The sequence below is a fragment of the Ursus americanus genome, chromosome X, assembly GCF_024610735.1.
Source record: "Ursus americanus isolate L20-20 chromosome X, mUrsAme1.1.p, whole genome shotgun sequence".
NCBI lineage: Eukaryota > Metazoa > Chordata > Mammalia > Carnivora > Ursidae > Ursus > Ursus americanus.
In genome coordinates, this window is record NC_142164.1 from 91,101,903 (window position 1) to 91,126,986 (window position 25,084).

The following is a 25,084-nucleotide window of genomic DNA, read 5'->3' on the forward strand; positions in this document are numbered from 1 at the left end:
GATTCTCCCAAGCTGAGGAGAGGTTTTCTTCCTACTCCTTCTAGAGGCCCACAGCTCCATGATTTCAATCTTATGACACTGAGACAACCCCACTAGTAGGCACCCTCACGGAATAACCGGGTGTATTCGTCACTATTTATTCAATACATGACTTCTCCCAGAGAGCTTCTTAACCAGGGACACATAATGTAAGAGGAGATAAGTACAGGATTTTTCTTTTTGGAAAGAGGGGATAGGGAGCTTTTGCATTCTTCCCCAATTCATCAGCGTAGCTGAGTCTCAATTTTCAAAAATGTCAACGAGAACTTACACAACTGAACACCAAAAAAAAAAATCCAATTAAAAAATGGGCAAGGACTGGAATAGACATTTTTCCAAAGAAGACATACACGTGGCCAACAGACACATGAAAAGATGCACAACATCGCTCATCACCAGGGAAATGCAAATCAAAACCACAATGAGATACCACCTCACACCTGTCAGAATGATCAGAATCGAAAAGACAAGAAATAACAAGTGATGGTGAGGATGTGGAGGAAAAAGAACACTTGTGCACTGTTAGTGGGGCTGTAAATTGGTGCAGCCACTGGGAAAAACAGCGTGGAGATTGCTCAGAAATTTAAAATAGAAATACCATATGACCCAGTAATTCCACTCCTGCATATTTACCCAAAGAAAATGAAAGCACTAATTCTAAAAGATATCTGTACCCATATATATTGCAGCATTATTTACAATAGCCAAGATATGGAAGCGACCCGAGTGACCACTGATAGATGAATGGATAAAGAAGATGTGGCATATATACAATGAAATAGTACCTGGCCATAAAAAGAGTGAGATCTTGCCATTTGTGACAACATGGATGGACCTAGAAGGCATTATACCAAGTGGAATAAATTAGAGAAAGACAAATACCATATGATTTCACTTATACATGGGACCTAAAAAACAAAACAAATGAACAAGCAAGCGGAAACAGACTGTCAAATACAGAGAACAAACTGGTGGTTGCCAGAGGAGAGGCGGGTGGGGGGATGGGAGAAATAAAGGGGATTAGGAGGTACAAACATCCAGTTATAAAATCAAGTCATGTAGATGAAGAGTACAGCGCAGGGAATACAGTCAATACTATTGCACGGTGACAGATCGTGAGTAGTATTGAGCGTTGAACAGAATTGTTGAATCCATGTGTTGTAACCGTGAAACTACTATAACGTTTCATGCTAATTATACTTCAATTTAAAAAGAGCCACTGCAGGTTGCCCAGCAAATGGCTATTTCCCCCACTTGCTGTTGTTAGCAGAACCCTGTTTTTATGGGTATTCGTCCTCCCAAAAGCTAATGGGTGGTGGCCCCTTTGCAAGCCTCCGGGGGTGAATGCAGAGTGCGTGCGGTGGTCTAGGAAAGCGTGGCAATTGCACTCTCCTCGCCGGAGAAAGCTTTAGAGGTGGGGATGTGACTCAAGCCCAGCCAGGAAGAAATGGGGGAAGTTCTGCTGTAGGTGCTGGGGGGCTTCTAGGAAAGTTTTTTCTCCAGAACTAATAGAGCTGCCCAAAGGGAAATCCCCTTTCTACTTCTGGACTCGGTTGTGTGAATGTGAAGCCTGCGACTCAGGTTGCCGTCTTGCAATGAAGGAGGCAAGCGTGAAGGTGAAGTGACAAGTTGCAGACAGCAGAAGGGAAGCTGGAAAGCCTCTGGGGCCTGAGGCTGTTGGGCCCATTGGAATCTAGAACCACCTCTCTCCAAACTTCTTGTTAGGTCAGATATCAAAATCCTATTGTTTAAAAACCATTTTTAATCAGGTGTTCTACAAATTGTAGCTGAAGGTACCTTGATATAATTCCTAATAAGTCCAAGGAGGTGACTTGGGAGGTGAAACTGAAGAACGCACAGAAATCAGTCCATCATTGTGATGATTATTCTGCTAACATATACACCTATTAGTGCTTTGAAAGTGTAAACACATTTCACCTTGATAACATACTTTGTGTGAAGGTGGATAATTTGTGAAGGTAGAACATTCACATTACATTTTAAAACTAAAACTATTTTCTCATCTCCTGAATCAAGCTGCAAATGAGAGAAGCCAAGTGATCTGCATGTGAACAAGCTTCATTTCCAAAAGAAAAGAGCATAAGTATACTTGAGAAAATATTCCAGCAGAGCAAAACCAAACCAAACCAAACCAAAACAACAACAACAAAAAACCCCAAACAACTTTCTAGGGTAGTAATTCCCGACATTTCCAGTTACAAAGGAGGTCTTTTAAGGTCACCTCCCACAGGACAGTGAATTTTTAATACCTGTTCATGGTAGTGGCTGGGGGGATGATGACAAAGTTACTTTAAATACAGCAACACATTTAATCAGCCCTGTGCTATCACTGCCAACAGCAGCCCCAATGGTTTGAAAATTAACCACACAAGTGTGTGCCAGACATCTCTAGTTAGCGTGCAAACATCTCTCATTAGTGTAGAGGAGGGCAATGCCTGCCCAATTCTTAAAGGTCTGCAGCCCTACGGCTGGGCACGTTGTGCTAGAAAATTCTGCCACTCCGCTTACTTACAGTCACCTTGTTACAAGAAGGTGACACCAGGAAACCATGGTCCTCTGCACGGGGTGCTGGCAGGGATGGTTTTTCAGCACCGCTCCAAAATAGGCTTTCCTAAATCCTGTTGGGTTTCTTGAGTGCTATCGCTCCTGAAAACCTGACTCATGAACTGTACAGCGTAGGTAATTAAAACAGGAAGCTGACTGATAGGAAACGAAACCAGTATGCATAATGCAGATGTCTAAGAGGGATGATATTCCCAGGGCTCGAGGAAGCAGGCTAATCAGGTTTCAATCAGGAACCCATCATTCAGAGAGAAAGAATTAATTCAGGATGGGAGGCAGGGAGGGAGCAGAAGCACAGGCAGAATCTCAAGATCTAACTGGATGAATCTGTCCTTGGGAGGAGGCAGACCGTGTCACGCGGGGGTGCAGGCTGCAGGGGAGTCCAGCTGGGAGGGTTCCGGATAGCCCGCTGCAGGAAAGTGCTGTGGCATATACCGCTATATATTCCACAGACGCTCTGGCTCCTGAAACCCCCGAAACCGACACTGCTTTGCCCGCCCCAGCCTTATCACATCCAGAGAAACAACCATGCAAAGGGGGTGACAGGAGGAGAGGGGCATTCCCTAGGGCAGGCTTTTGCAACAGACACACCTTCTTAGCAGGGTAAGCGCCTAGCCTGATAGGGTTTGTTGTGTGCAGGGAATGACAGGATTGGGGATGTTTCTGAAATCCCAGCTCTGTATAAATCTCTGCTGCTATGAAGTGCCTCTTTCTGGGGGGAAAAAAAAAGGTTCAAAATGTCACTCGTTTAATTACAGTTTAGAGTTGACATTTCTGAGCTCTTTACCATTTGGAATGATATGCATAGAGCATATAGTCTCCTGGAAGGGGGGCACCCAGAGGAATATGGCCCTAGAGGAATCACATTTATTTCCCTCATCTCCTTCCTCATCTTTACAAACTTGGGCCTAAACACTGTAAAACAGAACTATCACGGTGGGGTGGGGGAGGGGAATAAACTACAGGCTCACATACTAAGCAGCAAAACTTGATGCCTAACATGGACACATCCCTGAAAAAATTACTCAGTTTAACAGTAAACATCCCAAATGTATGGTTTTAAGCTATTCATCAGTACTGATAACACGTCCCAGTGTTCACAGAGAAGTTAAAACTTACTCATAACTTTAAATAAAGAGACCCCCCCCCCAGAAGAGGACTGCGTAGATTCACATCACTGGGGAAGCTTTGTGAAAACAAACGAAGTGATTGGCACCATTGTTAAATGGACTGTGGACGCCAGATTAGGTAACTAGTATTGTGTCCGTGCTAAATTTCCTAACTTCGGTCATTGTACTATGCCTTTGCTCTTAGGAAACACACATTGAAGTATTTCAGAAAAAAAGGGCAAAGTTAATAGGTGGATCTAGGGACAAATATAAAGGAATCCCTTGCAGTGTTCTTGAGGCTTTTCTCTTAGTTTGAAATCATTTCAAAATGACACATTTACAAACACCAAATAAAGTAATTTTAGGTTGACCTACTTAAACACTATACTTGTTGACATTCTAGTTTTCTCAAGGGGTTGACTGAACGCCAAGAGCTCTCTTTGAAAAGATTTAACCTACAGCTAAGTCTTTCCAAATTGCAGGCCATCTTCAGAAGAAAAGGAATTACTCAATCCACATCTGTCTCACGCTCTGAAATGACCCCTTCAATAACTGATAGTTTTTCTACCGAAACTATCAATGGATAGTTTGTAAATGGATTGTCATTTACATTTGATTATTTATGTTAAGTCACCCGTTTGTATTTCTGAATCAGTATACCTTTTGTGTTTGTCTAGAAGAGATTTGTATTGCCTCTCTTTTTTTGGTATCACACACAGCAATCAACAGACAGCTGAGCAGAATCTTAGTATCCAGCAGTGCAGCTTCAACAGATGGAATAAATGCTTATAAAACAGAGAGGGTTCCATGAACTGTTGGTGTCTTGGAAGTCACGGTCCTAGCACTCTCAAATTTCCCAGCCTGCAGAAGGAATTTCCAGGTGAGGTGACAAAACCATAACTAATCACGATGAAACCATTTTCAAATTTCTGTTTTTAAAATAGTCCCTGACATCAAAAAGCCAGGAAAGGACTGTATAAGGAATGAAACACAAGGGGAAACTGAAAAATTAATTTATTATACGAAGAAACATAAACAGTATTTATTAGAGTTAATGGCTGCATAGCAGCAGCCTGCAAAAGCTCACATCCACAGTTTATTGACTGAGAAGTACTGACACAGAACACTCATAACTACAGCTCTAGTGTTCTAAGCTGGTTGCCAAGGAAATGCTGTATTTGACAATTTTAATGTTTATTTTCCCATTTACAAGACTGAAAAGATTAAACCCACATTCAATTAAAGTCTAACAAGATCAGGCATTCAACTTGTAAAGCACAACAGTCAAAAGACACTAGCTACTATGTCCTTCATGAAAGATGAAAGATACAAAAATGATAAACTCATGATCACCAAAAGCAATTTCTCAGATTTCAATGGGTTTTCTTCCTCCAAGTATCATGTGTTTGGGTGCTAATTTTTGTAAGCAACCGATGGCAAGACAAAGGGCAACTGCTGAGTTCTCTCCAAGAATAAAGACCATTTACACTTGCCCTTCCCTAAGGTCAAAGGCCAATGTATTCACTCAAGACATGCCTGTGGATGATACTGCTTGTTTCTTTTCTAACAGTAAACACATAGTAACAACCAGTTTATGGACTTGAATAACTATGCTAACAACTCCTTAAATATGCATGGCACTTTAAAATATTTTCACAGCATTTTCACATCTATTATTTAATTTGATCTTTCAACCAACAACCTTGTGAGGTAGGCCGGACAAGTATATCATCCAAATTTGGTGGGTGAAGAAACTGAGGCATACAACAATTAACTAACTTGTGGGGCTACACGGGGAGGTGCCAGTCTCTACACTGTGCTGTCTCCAGTAATGAAGAGACAAAGCCTAAATGTGTTTGATGATCTTATTTCAACATATTTTGATGAAATACTTCACCTCCATTGAGTTAAATGATCAGGATTCCGTTGGAGCAGCTGTCATGACAAGTTACGGCATGCAATTAATTAGACAAAGCACGGAGAGTTTTAAAAATTGGAATTATCAGGAAAAACACTTTAACTCTCAACACATGAGGGAATTTGCTTGTTTGCTTGTCTTTAGGGCAACCTAGCTCTGCAGTCTGAACTATCACTTTATCATTTCAGAGGTATAATATAAATAATTTTAAAACAAAAATTCTCAGAGTTCACCATGACTTAAATTTTTACCATACAGAAAAACAACCAGTGGTTTCTCTCTCTCAAAGTGAATGGACACACAGGGTCCCAGAGCAGGGATATCTGTCTATCAAGGGTTAAAAATGACAAAATGTCCAATTCAGTTAGCAAACCCCTTTGTCCTTATAAATGTGGCTTATAATTGGGTTATGGGAGCCTGACAGACCATCACTGTTAGTTTGGTTTGGGGTCATTTAAGATGCTTAGCTATCTTCTATATTAAAATGATTTAAAATACATTTGAAGGCTCAGATTTCGTAACGGTTCTTGAGACAGGCTTCCAAGCCAAGGTTGGATGTATCCGTTCCTCCATCCCTGTCGAATTCCGACCACGGTTCCTGCTCAGACTCACCATGTGTAACCTGTCTCCTAACAGACTGCCTATTAGAAAATGGGTGGGTCAGAAAGTCCAGCCATCAGGGGTCCTTAGACCATCAACCCTGACTGCCCTGCAATGTCCAGCCTAGTCAGTGACAGGTCACCTATTTCCAGATATTTCATTATCAAGGTTTTTATGGTAGACATAATGGCACTAGACCCAGACATTTTTCCGAGACAACTGAGGATATGCTATACAATTCTTTAATGAAACGAATATGGTTCCAGATTAAAGGAGAAATTATACTGGAGACAGGAGAGCATAGGAGCATAAAATTGGACATACCATTTAAAAAACTCATAATCATGCCAAATCAAAGTACATTCAGTTAAAAACAAAAATCCTCTGGTCATTTCATCTCTTTGTATAATTTAAAAGTTTCTGAAGTCAATATCTAACTTGGGAGAGGAGACCCTTTTCCTTCAAATAACGAAAAGTAAAATGCCCTATATAGTTAGGCCTGGTTGAGAGATTTCTGAGGAGTTTTCTAGAAAAACTTAACCAATGTAACTCTTGTCTAAAACTTCTCTGACAGGCAAGGAAGAAGAGGGGAAGAGAAGACTATGAGTTTTATTTTCTTCTTTGTTAAGAAGGCAAATCCTAGCAAATTCAACTAGAGTTCCCAGAATTGTAGGATGGGACTGAACCTTGAAGAGGTTTAAACCTACCTTCCAGCAGATTCATCTATCTTCAACCACCCCAAGAAGGTAAGATTTCTGCTTATAAAAGTCTACATCATTTTGATATTTTAACAACCCTCTCAATCCAGAATTTCTTGAACACACTGAAAGAACACAACTTTCCTAAAATTCTAGGGCTTCCATAGCCAAATTCAGAATTCAATTTTGCATCCATGGATCCTTGGAAATAAAGTTTCCAAGTCTAGACTTTCGAACCAGTCAGAGATAGCAGGCCAAGGTGGCTACAGCTGGTTATGTACAAAGAGCCCTAATGAGAGAAAGTGGAATACCTGTCTATTCAAAAAGCAAACTTGAACAGCCCTCTCTGAAAACTCTGACAGGAATGATATTGCTGATGACAAAACCGCAGTAACCTTCTATGGTCATGAGGACAGCTCTTGGATGAAAGCTATGCTCCGACACACACACAAAAAAAAAACAAAAAAACCCAAGAGGCTACCTACACCAGCAGTTCAAAAAAACCTAGAAAACAAGAAAGGTCCTATCTGCATTCTACCTGATGGATCTAACCAGCCCAACTCAGATATCATGGGGACCTTGTCAGTGAAAAGGCCAGTAATGCCTGGGAGAACAAGGTCAACTACAAACGGTGGTACTTTGGGTTCCCCTCCAACGCTCAGGGGTTTCCTTGGCTTCTCTCCATAGTTGCCACGTGCCCAAGAGCTCTCTAAAGGGGAGCAACTCACAAGGAGTTGGGAGCTAACTTCCCTCTCTGTTAACTGTGCAGGGCCCATCACTTGTATAAAGAACAAGGATCAACCCAGAAACCAGTATGTCTGAACGCTGAGAGACTCAGGTCCTATTAAGCAGAGCAGAGCTCATCAGTATTCAAAATCTGGCTGGGCAAAGAACTTATTTTACTACTAGAAGGTGTCTCATCTCTGTCTTCGCTTGACCTTAGATCCGTCTTGCCTGCAGACTCACGGGATTTCTGCTGCCTGCAGTCACAGCAAACACACTTCAGCCACTCTTGAAAGCCTTCAGAAACACTGGAGGAAAAGAGCTTTTTGCAAGGGTGGAAGAACTGATAGAACACAAGCATGAACAGGATGGCCGTGCAGTAGCCAATGAGCAACTGCAGGATCAACAGAGGCGCGCACACGTACATATAGATGTCGGTCTTGTAAAGATACCACATGAGCAGGAGGAAGGCGTTCTCAATGAATCTCAGCATGTAGTACACCAGGAGCCGGTACCAGTTCTGGGACTTGCTGATGAGGTCAGGGTTGTTGATTTTCAGCTGCACAGCCGACCAGCAGAACATATTGATCCCGGCATAGAGTAAGGTGAGGAAGCACAGCACAATGGTGGTGCCCACCCGACTGAGGGCCTTCTCGATGTTCTCGGGGAATGGGGAGCCACTGCACCAGAAGAGGATCCAGGGATAGAGGAAGAAGCTGAAGAAGTTGATGAGGACAACCATTACCACCCAGGCCTTCAGGACGGAGGTAAAGAGGACCAGGACAATGACTCGAGTGGCAATCTCGAAGCTCCTCCAGAGGAAGATACACACATAGGCCAGAGGCTTCACTTTGACATCGTATTCATCGTACTTGATCTTGATGGCTAGGATGTTGCAGCGCAGGGCTCCGTACACAATGGACAACAGGGATAGGACCATGAAGAGACCTGGGGAGAGGAGAGAAAGAGCACTGTCGAGTCTCACCTGCACCAAGAATCCGGCTCTCACAGACAATCTGGCGTTCCTTACCCCTCTTCCTTGGACCGCTCTCTTTTCTGTTCACAGGCTGACTTCCAGCAGTCCGTATCCGCCCACTGTGCCTCAGGGCTTTTTCTAGGGCTTCGCAAGGCTGCTGCGCCCAGGGGCGGGGGAGGCTTACGGGCCAGAGAATCCGTATCCCTTGGAGAGCCCTCCATACCCTAGTCTAGCCCTGATAAGAGCGAGAACAGAACTACCCTGGCTCCCCGACACCTTGGGCAGCATAACTCCAAGGCGTGTGTCCTCTCCTATTTACCAGTGTTTCCTCGCAGGGCTACTTTCCAGTCACCCGTGCTGACGGCCGTCCAATCACGCACCCTCTGTTGGCTGCCTTGCCTGCCTTGTCTTAGTCCCTCCTCCCGGGCTCCTTACACCCTCCTCTAAACACAAGCACTCAAAGCCTTGTCTCAGTCTGCTTCAGGGTCAGCTCAGATTGAAACGCCTTCCTAATGCCATCTTGCTCTGTCGGAATACGTAAGGTCCTTCACATGGTGTGTTCTGTTTCCTCACTTAGCTTAAAAGCTCCTGCGGAGTCGAGAATGACCAAGTCTGATGTTCTGTCTTGGTGCCTCTCCACGTATGCCAGCGGTAGGTACACAAACAGGTCTCGATAGCAAATTGCTCACCGCGTTCCTCTATATCTGCGTGACCTTTGCAACTTGTATCCCAACTACGGAACGCTCCCTTTCCTTTACTCTTAGTTACACTTAAGCCGATACTGCGGACTGCTGAAGAAACGAGAACCTCACCATTAATGACAATCCTGTCTTGGGCTGAAAGGCCTTGGTGTTTCAAGAAGTCTCAACTCGAGCTGCTTATTTCTTAAAATGACCTATGGTTAATGGGTTTATTCAATTTATACCAAGCAGAAGTTTGGCGTGGGGGAGGGACAAGATACGGCTCATTTAAAATGGGACATGGTGGGGCGCCTGGGTGGCTCAGTCGGTGAAGCGTCTGCCTTTGGCTCAGGTCATGATTTCAGGGTCCTGGGCTGGGGATGATTTGGGCTCTCTGCTCAGCGGGGAGTCTGTTTCTCCGTCTCACCCTCCCTCTGTTCTCTCTCTGTCTCTCTCAAATAAATAATAAAATCTCAAAAAAAATAATAAATGGGACATGGTACCGTGTACGAGAGCACAACACTGTGGCTGTGAGCTACTATCTCAGAAATGTGCCGCCAAGCCATGAATACAAGCTGTGTGGTCGAAACTGAAATACAATCCCTTACAACAGGCCGGCACCACCTCCAAATACTGGAGCAAGGAGAGACTGGAGGCAGGGCTTGGGGTTAGGAACCAAGAGTCTGGCTCTGGTTTTAGTCTTATCCCACCAGGCCACACTAGGGAAATGGTGATCTCTTTGGGTTCTCTTTTCTCACCCATAAAACTGAGACGTTAATACCTTCCATGTCTGCTTCATAAGGTGCAATGTCCATATAACATAATTGTTGCTACCGAAATGTATGACTTAAAATGCATGGGAATAAAGGGTTTTTTCCTTATTTAAGTTCTAAATCAATCAATGGAAAAACATCTATATTTGGTGGACATAAAAGCTCTGAAGCCTTGGTACTTATTTGCCCGGGAAAAGCTCAACTTTACTCAAAGCATCGACTTTTTTTTATAGTCTTTTGGCACGGATTTAAATCATCAAATTCATTCACTGGAAAGACTGTCATCTACTGATCGAATTTAAAAGATAGAAACACTATCACGGGAGTAGACTGGGCAGCAACTGGACTGAATTATTTTTCCTGAGAGGCTAACGCAGCGGAGCATTGCAAAGCAGTACATATCAGTGATGTATTTTTATATGCTTTATATATTTTCTATTTTTACAAATTTCTACACCCTAAGGATCTAACATTGAATCTTTTTCTTTTAGTCCTTCTGTTTTCTCCCCACTATAAGAAAAATACTTCATATGCAGAAGATGAGCTAAGCATAAGTAATTAAAATGTCAATTGTGTATTCATACACATACAATATTTATATTGTTATATTTTTGGTACTTCAAATTATTTATTACTTTCAACAGTGCAATGACCCAAACGATTTTTTAAGCATTTACCCATTTTTCTCTTGTTAGATCAATTATTTCCAAATTGCATTTATTTCTCTACGAAGAGAATGAGCCAATGATTACCCAGTTGATGCTCAATGGCAATCGCCCCCTGAAGCCTTCTGAGAATGCGAAGAAATTGTCATAAAATCACTGACTTCAATCGTCACTCCCACTGTTGGGTGCTCACTGCAAAATGTCACAGACAGAAAGAGGTCCAAGAAGAGAGATGCACTTGGAAGACGAGAAGCTTGTTCAAAATGCTTGGAACGCACATTTCTACCTCTTGAATTAAGCTATTACCTGATGAATGGCTAGGCTGACGCTCATGCAAATACCTACTTATTCAGACTTAAATGGAAAAAAGTTCGCTGATGCCACTTCCCAACCTTATCTTCCCACAGTCAACACAAAATGGGATCTGTTGGCAGTCCTGCCCATTTAAGTGGCACGTCATAGAAGTCTCACTTCCCTTAAGAATCCTATTCTCATTTTCTATGCGTGTGGGGGGGTGGCATTTTGCCACTCTCATCTTTTATTAGAAGGAAGACATCACCTTAGGTAAAGCTGAATAGAAGGCTTTGGCACTATTCCAAACTCTTGCCACACTTATAAAGCTTCTTCCCACTCAATTCCCGCCAAATCACCTCCTTCCAAACAAACTCTTTCTCTATTTCACAGAGAAACAAGTTGTTATTAGGCATGAATTTACTCATTTCCTGACTTGACACCAAAAACTGAATCTCTATGTTAAGTGATGAAGAATATTTTATTCCCCAGGATTCCTCTTAGGAGGGGAATTCTATACGCAGGAGGAGAGGAACAGCTGCTCTCTTGCTTTGCAGAGGTAACAGAGGCTGCTGCCCAGATGGAAGACGGTAGATGGCTGTTCTCTGTGATGTGACCACTCTCCATGGACACTGGGTCTTCAAATAAAATGACTAAACTTACAAAATGTTTACGTGGAACAGATACTTCCCAAAAAATTAGTGAATGACTTCAAGGAAGGAACCGAGGCACCCTGAAGGTATATGGTGGCAGAGGGCAACTGAAAGGGTCAGCACAAGAAGCTTCCGAAAACTGGAATTTCAAGCAGATTTCTTTTTTTTTTTTTAAGATTTTAGTTATTTATTTGCCAGAAAGAGAGAGAGAGAGAGAGCCCAAGCAGGGGGAGCAGCAGGCAGAGGGAGAAGCAGGCTCCCCACTGAGCAAGGAGTCCCACGTGAGACTCGATCCCAGGACCCTGCGATCATGACCTGAGCCAAAGGCAGACGCTTCACTGACTGAGCCACCCGGGGATCCCTTTAACCAGATTTCTGAAGGGCAGTACTTTTTAACTCTTTCTTCCGACTCAGTAGCTGAGAAGTGCTTTCCTTACTGTCTGGAGCCAAGCTCTCCGCCGGTACTGCACTCCACCGCTTGCCTCCTTCTCAGAAACCTTGCTCCATCAATTATCGTCTTTCTCTTCTAAAATTGCAGCTGTTCCCTCTATCTTGGCTCTGTTTCTTGAGCGTATGAATATGCCTAAGTCAGCTGCTTCTAAAAAACCATTCTTCACTTGCAAAAACCAACATAATTGTAGAAGCTGTGTGGTGGATATGGGTGGCTCATTACAATAGCTTTTCAATCTTTTCTCCTGCTGCAAAATCGCTATAATAATAATGCTAAAAGGAAGGAAGGAAGAAGAGAGGAAGGGCGGAAGGAAGGGAGGGAAGGGAAGGAAGAGTAGGGTGCGGGAGAGAGGAAGGACCCCTCCTTCACCCTGAACTTCTCTCTACTACTCCACTCTCCTTGACACTTTGCAGTCAATCCTCTTGGGTTATCTCTAATCGAAACACTCACTCTAATTCTCAACTCCTTGCCATCTGGACTCTGGTCTGGGTCCTTCCTGATCTCCCTGTCACATGGGATGTTGCTTACTCGCACCTTCCTGAAACTTTTCCTGTAGAAGTGACCACACTGTTTGCTCCTAATCACCCTCTCGCTTTCCTTGCAGCCTCTTCTCAACTTCATTCATAGCCCCATCGTTTTCTCTTCCACTCAGGAACCATGGTTTTATGGTCTCCTTCTATCCAAGGGCCTACTAGATTTCTCTTCCTAGATATCTTACAGGTGCCTCAAAACAAAACAAACAACAAAACAAAACCACAAACAGAACAAAACTTCTTTTTCTGAAAACTCCTCTCATGTTTCCTCTTAACAGCCCATGACCCCATCACCCCAGGTCACCCTATGCAGAAATCTATGTATTCAGGAGGACTTTTCACCTTCCCCTCCCCTCACGGCCAAGTAGATCTCTGAACTGTTGCTGCCCTGCGTGGCTCATGGAGCAGCAGCATGGACGCTGGGAACTTGCCAGACGTGCTCCGCCTCAGACCTGGCGAATCAGAATCTGTATTTTAACAGGATTTTCCAGGGGACTTGTATGACCACTACAGTTTGAGGAGTACTGCCGCAAGTTCTTTTCCTCTTGCCTCCCTGGTTCTATCACTTGTTAAGTCTCGTACGGTGCTTGCCACAGGGTCCTAACTCATGTCTTTCTCTGCCAGCAGTCTTTCTTTTCTCCTTGCCTGGATAAACCCTACTTGTTCTTCCAGGTTCAGTTAAAGTGTTAAGTCGCCAATGATGCCTTTCCTCAGCCTTTATTTGACTACATTTACTCTTCCGAGCTCCATTAACCGCCCCTCTACGGAGATCCCGCAGCCAGCACCTACGCAGACTTTTACTCCATCACTTCGTATCTTGGGTTTGGCACGATCTCCTAGGTGTAGCCACTGTTTCATACAGATTTTTTTCATCAGCACCTGGCACAGTGACTGGCACAAAGCAGGTAATGGATACAGTATGCTGAATGAATGAATGAATAAATGAATTAAAATTGCACAACCTGTGAAAAGCCTTTTTTTCAGCGCTGAATATGGAGTTTAAGCTCCAGCTCTCTCACAGACTTATAATTGAAGTGAGCAAGGCGAATTCTCAAAGCCCCTTACCAGAGGGTGATTTCTGCGCTTATGGGCTTCCTATGCAAATACATCTGCTTCTACGTGCCTTTCTCAATCAAGAAGTGGCACCTGTTTCCAACATTTCCTGAGGTCGGCTCCAAATTAGAAAATGTCTTTGAGATTCAAGTCTACGTTCTGAAAAAAAAAATTCTCTTTGAGGTACACGAGAGGCCTGCAAAACAGGGAGATGTAGGAACAGTGCGCTATGCTCTGACCACAGGCGGGACTAAGGAAGCTAAGCACCGCTGCAGCGCGTGGGGCCCAGCCAGAAGCCAGACCATTCTGGACGATCTTGGCAGCGCTGGGTTTTCCTGGCCACTTATCTAGATCACTGTTCTTGCAGGATTCCATAGCTTACTCCTGGGAGCGACCCCTGACCACTTATTCTAGAACCCAGTGTTCTACTTTATTATTTTTTGTCCAGTGTGCTGCTCTAATTCCACCCCAGGCCCTGACAACCGGTTACCAAACTGTCCATCAAGAGGCTGAGGAGAGAGCTCGTCACCGCCATGAGCTTGTATCCGCGTCCGCCACCCTCCCTCCCCAGCTGCTCCCACAAATACTGCTTTGGTTCTTTATTTTAAAGGCTTTATTGAGATATAAGTCGCACACCGTACAACTCATGATCTAAAATGTACAATTCAGTGGGGTTTTTTTAAAAGTCCATTCACAGATATGTGCAACCATCGCCAGAGTCAAATTTAGTACATTATTATCACTTCAAAAAGAAACCCAGTGCCCGTTAGCCATCATTTCTCCAAGCCCCTTCCCCTACTCGGCTCTAAGCACCGCTAATCTACTTTCTGTCTCCATAGATTTCCCAATTTCGGGCTTTCATGTGAATGAAATCGTGTAATATGTGTCTTTTGTGACTGGTTTCCTACACTTAGCATAATGTTTTCAACGTTCATCTATATTGTAGCATGTATCAGTCCTTCGTTCGTTTTTATGGTTAAATGATATTCCATTGTATGGGTATACTACATTTTTTCATTCATTCATCGACTGATGTAAATTTCCATCATTTCTGGTTATTGTGAGTAGTGCTCTTACGAACATTCATGTACAAATATGTTCTCTTCAGTCTATCATACGGTGGGTTATATGATAACTTTATATTTAATTGTTGAGGAATTGCCACACTGTTTTCCAAAGCAACTGCACCATTTTATATTTCCATCAGCAGTGTAGGAAGGTTCCAATTTCTCCACATCCTTGCCAATGTTTGTTATTATTGACTTGAATTTTTATTATTATTAACTTTTTTGATTCTAGCCATCCTAATGGGTGAGAAGTAGTATCTCATTGTGATTTTGATTTACATTTTCCTGGTGACTAATGATGCCAAGCATCTTTTCATGTGCTTATTGGTCATTTGTCTATCTTCCTTAGTTGCTTTTCGTTCCTAACTGTAGAACAAACTCATAATAGATTTCACACTGTCCCGTATGTATCCCGAAGAGTTTGGGAAAATTCAAAGGCCAGATCTGCACAGACTAATTTAAGAACAATATATTAGCCTTACCCAGAGCCATCAATGAGCATTTTAAAAAAAGCACAATTCTATCTTTTCATGCTTTTTAAATTTCCTTAAAAAAGGGACATCAAAAAGCAAAAAGAGGATTTTCATGCTGGCAATGGTAGATTAGTTTGTTTTGGTCTAATATTTCTGCCAAGAACAACGGGAAAAACATCCACTCAAAGGCATCAGATAACTACCAAAGCAGTGAGTACTTCTGGTGCCAAGATCTCAAAGAAAAGACCCAAGAAAAATTCTGAAGCAGCTTTTCCCCTCAAGATATTTGCCCATATGACAGCGGGTACTATGAGACTAGGACTCTGAACACAGCTTTCAGCAGTGTCTCAAAGCTCGTGGGTGTGGGAGCAAATACTGACATTGTGGCCCTATAACGGTGCTGGTATATATCCAAAGCTTTCTTGTGGGAACCCAAAAGACTAGATGCTAGGAGTATAGGTGACCAGAAACAGATCAGCCCTCACAAAGAATGAAGTACAGAATTCAACCAACCCAAGTTGTAAGTGAATCACGTTCATTTGTATCTAATCCAATTACCTGCTATAAACAAAAGTTAAATCTTCCTGGGGGCGCCTGGGTGGCTCAGTCTGACTCTTGATTTCGGCTCAGGTCATGGTCTCGGGCAGTGGGATCGAGCCCCAAGATGAGCTCTGCACTAGACATCGAGCCTGCTTAAGGTTCTCTCTCCCTCTCCCTTTGCCCCTCCCCGCCCAACCCCCTACCCCCACTAGCTCTCTCAAAAAAAAAAAAAGTTAAATCTTCCTGGAGAAAGATAATTCATCCAGAGCCTCAAATCATCTCTATTTCTAATACAAATAACTGATATTTAATTAAAAATAAGTTGGCATGCCAGCAACAAAACCAAGAAATGATCAAAACCCAAGAATGAAAACAGATGATAAAAACAGACCAATAAGAGATATAAATATTGGAATTACCTGACTTGGACTTAAAAATATCTGAATTAATACATTCACAAAATTATATGAGAAGATGGAGAATTTGCCAGAGACTGGAAACTATTTCAAAAACTAAACTGAAAAATATAGAACTGAAAAATACAGGAAGTACAATTTAAAAATCAACAAGCAGGTTTAACAGATTACAAATAGCTATAAAGATAATTAGTACCAGGCAGAAGGCAAGTCAGAAGAAAATGGAGAAACAAAGAGGATGAGAGACTTACAGGAAAGCGAAAACGTCAGAGGGTGGGGAGAAAGAGAAAAAAGAAAAAGAATGGGTCAGAAGCAATATTTAAAGAAATGAAGGCTAATAATTTTCCCGAGCTGCTGAAATATAAAACTAAACCCCCAATAGGATAAATACAAAAACTACACTAAGCATATCATGTTAAAATTGCTGAACACTAAAGTCAAAGTACAAACCTTAAAAAGCACTCAAGCAAACAAACAGATTAACTTCAAAGAAGTAACAAGGACATCAAGCATCTCAACAGAAATAATAGAAGCCAGGGGTGCCTGGGTGGCTCAGTCCTTAAGCGTCTGCCTTCGGCTCAGGGCATGATCCCAGAGTCCTGGGATCGAGCCCCACATCAGGCTCCTCTGCTAGGAGCGTGCTTCTTCCTCTCCCACTCCCCCTGACTGTATTCCCTCTCTCGCTGGCTGTCTCTCTCTATGTCAAATAAATAAAATAAAAATCTTAAAAAAAAAAGAAAGAAATAGTGGAAGCCAGAAGACAAAGGAATAAGCATCTCAAAGTGGGAAGAAAACAACGCCTAAAGGTGAAGGTAAAGGAAAGACATCTTATGACAAAACAAAAATGAGGGAATTTGTCACCAGCAGACTTGCTCTAAAGAAAATAATAAAGGTGATATTTTGGGTCCAATGAAATTGATCCCACATGGAAGGAAGCATGAAGATACAGGAAGGTCTGAACAGGGACCAAAAGGATAAATACAACTCAATTTTTATAATGGGCAAAAAGACCTGAACAATCACATCACACACACACACACACACACACACACACACCCCAAAATGTCCACTAAAGATGTGAAGAGGAACTCAAGCTCATTAGTCATCAGGAAATGCAAATTCAAACTAAAATGAGACACTACTATATACCAATTAAAACCAAGTGTTGGCCATTGGAACTCTTATACACTGCTTGTGCGAATGTAAAAATGGTACAACCACTTTTGCGGTTTCTACTAAAGCTAAACAAAGGCATTCCCTAAGGCCCAGCAATTCTACTCCTGAGTGTAGGCGTAACAGAACTGCATATGTATGTATACTAAAACACACGTACTAGGGTCTTTTTAGCAGCATTATTCCTAATAATCCCAATCTGGCAATAATCTAAATATTAATCAAGAGAAGAATGTATCAGTTCCTTGCGGTATATTCATACAATGGAATGCTACACAACTGCGCCACAGAACAAACTTGTGCCACAAGCACAACATAAATAACTCTCACAAAGACAGTGTCAGATGAAAGAAGCTAGGCCTGATTCTATTAATTGGATTTTTTAAAAACAGGAAAAGATAATCTGTGATGTTAGAAGTTTGCTTTCTGTTAGTGATTACCTTTTGGGAAGGAGGCTTGGGAAAGTGATTGAGAAGGGGTATAAGGGAGGCTTTGGGGAGTGCAGGTACTCTTCTGTTTCTTAACCTGGTCGGAGGGCTACATGGGTGCATTTACTTATAACTGTGATAATTCATCAAGCTTCACCCACATGATGAGTGTAATTTTCCGTATACCTTCTATACCGCAATAAAAATATTCACTGAAATACATCTAGATGCACTACTACTATACTTACTAGGCACTCAATGTTTATTAGATTACATTTTTAAAAGGCAAAAAGACTACTCATTCATTATTGCAATGAAGTTGTTTCAGAAAATAGTTTCCTTCCCTATGCTGGCAAAATGCCAAATAGAAAACATAGTTCAAACCCCTACTTAGCTCACTTTAGCAAAACCGGTTCTATCGATGTTACCAGAATGACACCCTAATACTGTAAAATACATTTTAAAGTTCTAGTGACTAAGACCTTACTGGTACAAAATCTCACTTGAACATCTGCCAGTGTACCAGATGTTTGGTCAGAAATTGAGGACTTTCGATACGTATTTATATCTAGTTTAGTACTCAGAATTGTCAGAATATTATGGCCCATCATTCATAGCACGTGTGATGTGATTATTACCATTTACAATCCCCAGAGATCCTGAATGATTTTGTTTTTCTCCCCAAAATATTTTGATTTCTTGCCTAAGGAAACTGGATGATAAAATCTCCTCCAGCTCATCTCTTTTATGATAAAAAAAATTATTTTACTTTTACTTCATGCCAGGGACTAGTATAAATACCTTATAAGCACTAATCACTTCATTCTAACAATTCTATTAGGTAAATACTCTTATTATCTTCATTTTACAGATGAGAAAACAGATACGCAAAGATGCTAAATAGTTTCCCAGAAATCATTCAACTAGCAGAGCTAAAATTCAAACCTAAGCAGTCTTGTTCTAGAGTCTTCGTCTTAACCAGTAGGCAATTCTGCCTAAATAAATATAATGAGGTCCATCTCCCTAGCAGTGGTCTTAGCTTCACTTTTCATCTCTTTTAACAATGGGAGGCAAGAAGCAGGAATCTGCTACCCTTGAAATTGCCCAGGGCCTCAAGGAATATGGAGAAACTCTCCTGAGTATCTGGGGAGTTGTCCAATCATTCCTTGCTTCCACTGAGCCCAAATCTCAAACCTATTTTCTATTACATGAGTATTTCTCTACATAAAGACTTCCTGAAATCATGCTGTCTAGGCACCTGGGAGTGGGCAGGCCTCCCTGCACTAAGCTGGTTTCTGGGAATCGCCTCCCAAGGCACAACAAATGAGCGGGAAAAGAGTGAGGCAGGCTCCTCTATCTGCCCTACCAACTTCCTTATCATCCTGCCTCAGGCAGGGACAGGAGGCGTCCGTGAGTTGGGCTACAGAAAAGAAAACCCTTGCCCTCCATAGCCAAACAAAGGAACTTAGTAGCTGACCCATGCGCAGGCCCCTATATCAGGTTCTTTAACAGAGCAGTGCTAGCAGGACCCCTCAGAACCCCAAGACAGAAGTTCTGCGTTTTGCTGCACCTTCTCAACCAAGCCTTCTTAAAACACAGTTATTCACGTACAGTGAACTTTGTAAATAATCAGGCATGGCCACTTGACCCTCCACAACTGAAATAATCTTCCATTTTCTGCCTTAGCCAACACTTGAGCCACAGACACTCACACGACTATTTGCACACACATCCTGACCTCCACTAGTCTTTTCAACTCCCACAATGATTCTCAGTATAATTTTCCCCAAAATCTATCTTCCCTTCCCTCGTTTCAAATGCTTTTCTGTTCTTATTTAATGGCCTTCGGTTGTATATGCTTATGGTTGTAAATAACATGAAACCCTTTAGAGATATGTAGAATATGAATAATAAAACAATGGATAAGTCAATGGCTTCGACTTTGCAAAGAACACCTCAGTTCTTCTGTGTGTGATTATACCTGCTCAGTGCCCCCAATTCTAAGCTGTACTTTGACCAAGACCTACTTTGCAGAGATGTGGATGTGGAATCAGAAGGGCCTGTGCTGGAATCTTCAAACACAGGCTCTAGAAGGAAACCTGAGAAGCTACGTCAACAGCACGGCCATCCTCCAGTGAATCCAAGCACAGCCTTGACAACATACTCTTACAGGGGGTTGGGGGGAGGTCCTTCCCACTGAGTAGCATTAAGTAACTTCCCCTGGCTTGTGGCCAGAGAATCCAGAAAAGAACATCGAAGCCTACACCCAGACAGAAGCCAAGCCTGCATGAAAAGTTTTGGGGGTACACAAGAGCATTTTTTCCCCAGTGCATTCAGAGGTGAGTTCAATTTAGGAGGAATGGATATGAATGCACCCTCGAGTCTTCCAGGCTTTGTATTGTCATTTACATTGACATACACCATTACATGATCACGTAGACCACTGTCTAGACTGCTATAACAGCTATGTATACTATACTGAATACAGCCAAGAATGCTCTCTGATGCAGAAAAGTATTATATATATTATCACTTCTTTGTTGGATTTGCAATGGCTAAATAAATTCATCTGGTTACAGGATGATGAGAGCATTGTGTAGTTCAAACACAAACATCTAACATAGAGCCGAGGTTTAAGCAACTTCAATACTGGAGCAAAGTCAATATAACACGCCTAAATCAACTGTCGGGTAAGAAGAGAACAAGCTGTAGTAATCTTTTACAGCTTTATTGAGGTACGGTTGATATACAAGGAACTGCACATATTTAATGTGTATAATTTGATGAGTTTGGACATATGCAAGTAAAGTTTTTAGTAGCTAAAATTTAAAATAACCACTAACTTCAATGAGCCTATATTTAACCAATTTTCCAACTACCCAATGCTCACTTTAAGGTAAAAGAGAAATATGTCTAATTCATAGCCTAAGAGAATACAAACTCAACCAAAATACAGACCCTGTTTTGTTCACTGACGCCTGGCACCAAGTACAGTGCCTGGCATGCAGTGGGTGTTCAACAGATATTTGTTGAAGAAGTCAGGTGATAACAAAGATTTACTATTAAATAAAAAATAATGTATTCAAGCCAGTATAACATATCTTCTTCATTTGCCAAACCATATGCTACAAACCTGTTCCAATTAGTGCACCATCCTCAATCCTTCAAGAATGTTTCTAATACATACGAGATCTTCTCCAAAGAGAGGCAGAAAGATAAGATATATAAAGCTGAAAAATACATGAGTAAAATAGGTTTCTGGAAGGCCCCTGTTTACCAGAAAATCAAATGCCCAGAAATCTCCATTTCCTTCGGACTGTTTACCTGAGTTTCATGGCACATTTGTTTTGCCAGTCACTGTTATTTTAAAAGAGAAGAGATCAGTTTACCAGCTCTTTGCTCAATATATTACTATCCTTTTTACTAAGCATTAACTAAAATAATTCAAATGCCCTTCTAAAAGGTTTAAAAATGAGGAAAACTTTGAAATCAAAGAATTAGCACACTTTCTAGATTCTTTCTAGATAATTCATCGCCCTACTCACACACACATATGCACTTCCTTTAATTAACCCTGACATTTGGACCCTTGTCCACAGACACCAGAACAACTCAGAAAACATTCACAGAAGCAGACAGTAACAACAGCATGCCCTTCAGCTCAACTCGAAGTAGCCAATTCTCGGAAGTTCTGAAGTCATGAATTTATTGTCTTACTTTGTCCTAAACACAATGAACATATGCCACTATAATAACCTTGTTATAAGATGCTTTGAATTGATGCTTAATAGTATTTTCCCTAGAGAAAATTCAATTTCATTCTATCCACCGATGCCAAATTACTTTGAGGTCTCTTGAGGCACAATTAGAAATACCAGATATAGCTTCCAATCTGAAGTAAGCATTAAAAACTACTTAACTCTGGAAATATCAAGCTTGGCTCTCTAAATCTTTCTGTCTCCTACATGCTGAAAAAGTGCAGAATCAGCCTTAATAAAAAAAAAAAAAAAGGCCAGCGATACCAGTGACTATTACCCACATTATAAGACAGTTGTGGCGGCCAGTTTGACCCTTTCTACATGTTCCCCTTGCCCATCTGCAAATCTCCAGCCCTTAGCCAACCTGCTATTCTCCCACTCAGCAGTCAGGCTGATCTCTGCAGAGGACGAGGAAGGATTGAGTATGTCACACTCGAGAAATAAAAATGTGAATTCAATTCACCTTTCTAAAAAAGTCTTTAGTATGTTCACATGCCTGTCACCAGGCCAAGCGCTATTAGACATGTGCTTAAGGAGGCGTTTGCAGTAACGTATGATGAATACTATTATTTATGCATATTTTTCTCAAATTGAAGTTCCTATTTTAGAATAGTTTTAAAAGCAGACATACAAAAGCTGGTTCTTTGAAAAAAAATCAACAAAATTAATAAACTCCTACCTGGACTGATCAAGGAAAAAAAGACAGAATATGAATTACCAATATCAGAAATGAGCGGCTATCACTACAGACATTAAATGTATAAGGAAATATTATTAACAACATTTGCCAATAAATATAGTAACTTAGGTGAAATGGACAATTGCTGGAAAAATACAACTTACCAAAAGTGACACAAGATGAGATTAAAAATCTGAATAGCTGTCTATCTATTAAAGAAATTAAATCCAGGTGTGCCTAGGTGGCTCAGTCGGTTAAGCGTCTGCCTTTGGTTCAGGTCATGAGCCCAGGGTCCTGGGATCGAGCCCCATGTCAGGCTCTCTGCTAAGCAGGGAGCCTGCTTTTCCCTCTCCTTCTGCCTGCCGCTCCCCCTGCTTGTGCTCTCTCTCTTTCTGTCAAATAAATAAACAAAATCTTTAAAAAAAATTAAATTCATTAGCAATACCTTCCCATGAAGAAGAATTAATTCATCACTGTTTTGCATCAAGACCAGAGAAGGAGCCAAAACACAGAATCCAAACTCACTTGAATCACCTTTTATAAGGCTAAAACCTTCACTAAATTAAAATCCATTAGAGTTACCAATGCTATTCCCCCCACCAAAAAAAAAGTAGGCACATGCCCCTTGCAGTCTTGCTATCTAGTGTAGTACCTTCCCTAAAAGGGGAACCTCCACAAATAAACAATTAATAATATAGTAAATTAACCTCTAGTGAGCATCTTAACCAAGGGCTTGTACCACATGCCAATGTTTTCCGCTTGTCTTATTCAATTTTCACAACAATCCCATGAAGCCTGTGTTGATAGATGCAGTTTATAAATTAAGAGACAAAAGGTCTCTGAGGTCAGCCCAGTTACACTATTCAATAGCAGAACAGGCAATGAGCCCAAGCTCCTGATTTTAGTCCCAGAGGATTTAAACAAACTACCAGCTGTGTTTCAGCTTCGAAGTTGCCCAGAATGAGAATGCCCCCTGAATTTCCCAGCACTGATGCCCCAGAGCTGTGGGGAAACCTCCAGCGAGAATATAATACCCCACTGCTTGGGCTCAGACCTCCCCAAACCCAAGCTGCCCCACAGGATCTTCGTGTGTGTCTTGACCATCTAGGTTTCTCAATGAGCTCCCAGATCTCTTCATGGAAATTTAATTCAGAGCCTGCTTGGGCCAACAAAAAGGAAGGAGAAGGGAAGGAAGAGAAAGAAAAGGGAAGTGGGAAGGGAGGAAAGGAAAAGAAACAGCCTTTTAACATTTCAAAGCACTTTCAAATCCATTATCTGCCTTGTCTTCCTACTGTCCTAAGGAGGTAGGCAAGAGAGTCATTGTCACTTCTGCTTCATAAAAGAAACTGAGATCACGGAGGCCATATAAAATCAAAAGGAGAATGGAAAGGTAGTGAGTCATATGGTAGAACAAAGGTTGGCAAACTGGGTCCCATTTTTGTACAGCCCAACAGCTAAGAATGTTTTGTACATTTTCAAAGGGTCGGAAAAACAAACAAAAACAAAGAATAAGTGGCGCAGACCATGATGGCTAGCAAAATCTAAGCTATTTACCATCCATCCCTTTACAGAAAATTGTTGCCTGCAAAAGAACACTTCTAAGCCACACACACAAAATAAACTAGCACTACATTCATCAGCATGCACGGTTCCCAAAATATTAATTATGTGGGGCAAAAATGCAAATTTCAAGATGATGTTTGCAGTATGATAAAGATTAAAGACCTACAAAATCAATATATGGTATTTATGGATACAGTACAAATACAATTAAGTTATAAATCGTGCATGAGAATGATAAATTTTGAAATCATGACGAGGGTCACAGGGTGCTCCAATTATACTGATATGTTATTTTTTAGAGAGAAAAAAAAAGATAATTCTGAAGCAAACATGTCATGTGCGTATCTGATAAAGTACATAAGGAGGTATGTGGGTGTTTGTTATATTATTCTGTACTCCTGTCTATATGCTTTCATATTTTACAATACCAATATTTTGAGCTAATGTAAAAAGGAAAACATATCTGCAGTTAGTAAGTGGGCAGACAGTGAAGACATTGTGTGTCGTTTTTAGCAGGCTGCCGGAAAAACACCAAAAAAGCCCTCATGACATCCTTGTGGGCAAGTCACAGAAAACCCATATGCTAATATGAGTGCAGTTAGATGGATTTGTAACTGGATAAGCGAGCGGTACTCATACTCTTCACTACTTCCGTTCAGGCTAAAGGGCATTTGTCGAGGAGCTCGAGGCTTGTGACTTTGGGGCGGTCCTAGCCTCACATTCTTGTCGACTACTGAAGACATACACATATAGCTGGGACAAAACTGGGAAGACAAGAGTATCATGATTCAAAATGATCTCAACAGGCTGATAGCCTGGGCATGAATCCAAGAAAAGGAAATAGAAGAAGAAAAATATCAAGCCCTACCTTTATATATTTAAAAACATACTGTACAGGTACAGATGGGTAAATCTTGGCTTAGCCACTCTCAGTATGACAAAAAAAAAAAACAAAAAACTGGGAGACTGTATATCCATCCATATAAACCAATTGTATCATTCAGCTCCTCTCGAAGCTATAACATTTGGGCACATAAATAAAATCACGGAGTTCAGATTAAAGCCAAAAAATAAAATAAAATAAAACATAGTCCCACTACTATCAGCTTTTGTTGAAATAAGTCTGCAACATCACATGCAATTATGAATGCCATGTTTTAAGGAAAAAAAGTGACAAGCCAGATTTTATGTTAAGTACAGGAACCTTGATGGCTACAAAGCATTCCATTAGAGAAATGACGG

The 25,084-nt window shown here is 41.5% G+C and overlaps 1 protein-coding gene across 1 annotated transcript in view; it reads right to left on the bottom strand.

The window, feature by feature from the left end:
• Nucleotides 1-4,730: 4,730 nt before the first annotated feature.
• Nucleotides 4,731-25,084, bottom strand: part of XK (X-linked Kx blood group antigen, Kell and VPS13A binding protein) — a 42,198-nt gene continuing 21,844 nt past the window's right edge. Inside the window, exon 3 of the mRNA XM_045790467.2 lies at nucleotides 4,731-8,618. Coding sequence (XP_045646423.2) covers nucleotides 7,792-8,618 — 827 coding nt within the window. The 3' untranslated portion in view covers nucleotides 4,731-7,791. The remainder of the gene's footprint in view (nucleotides 8,619-25,084) is intronic.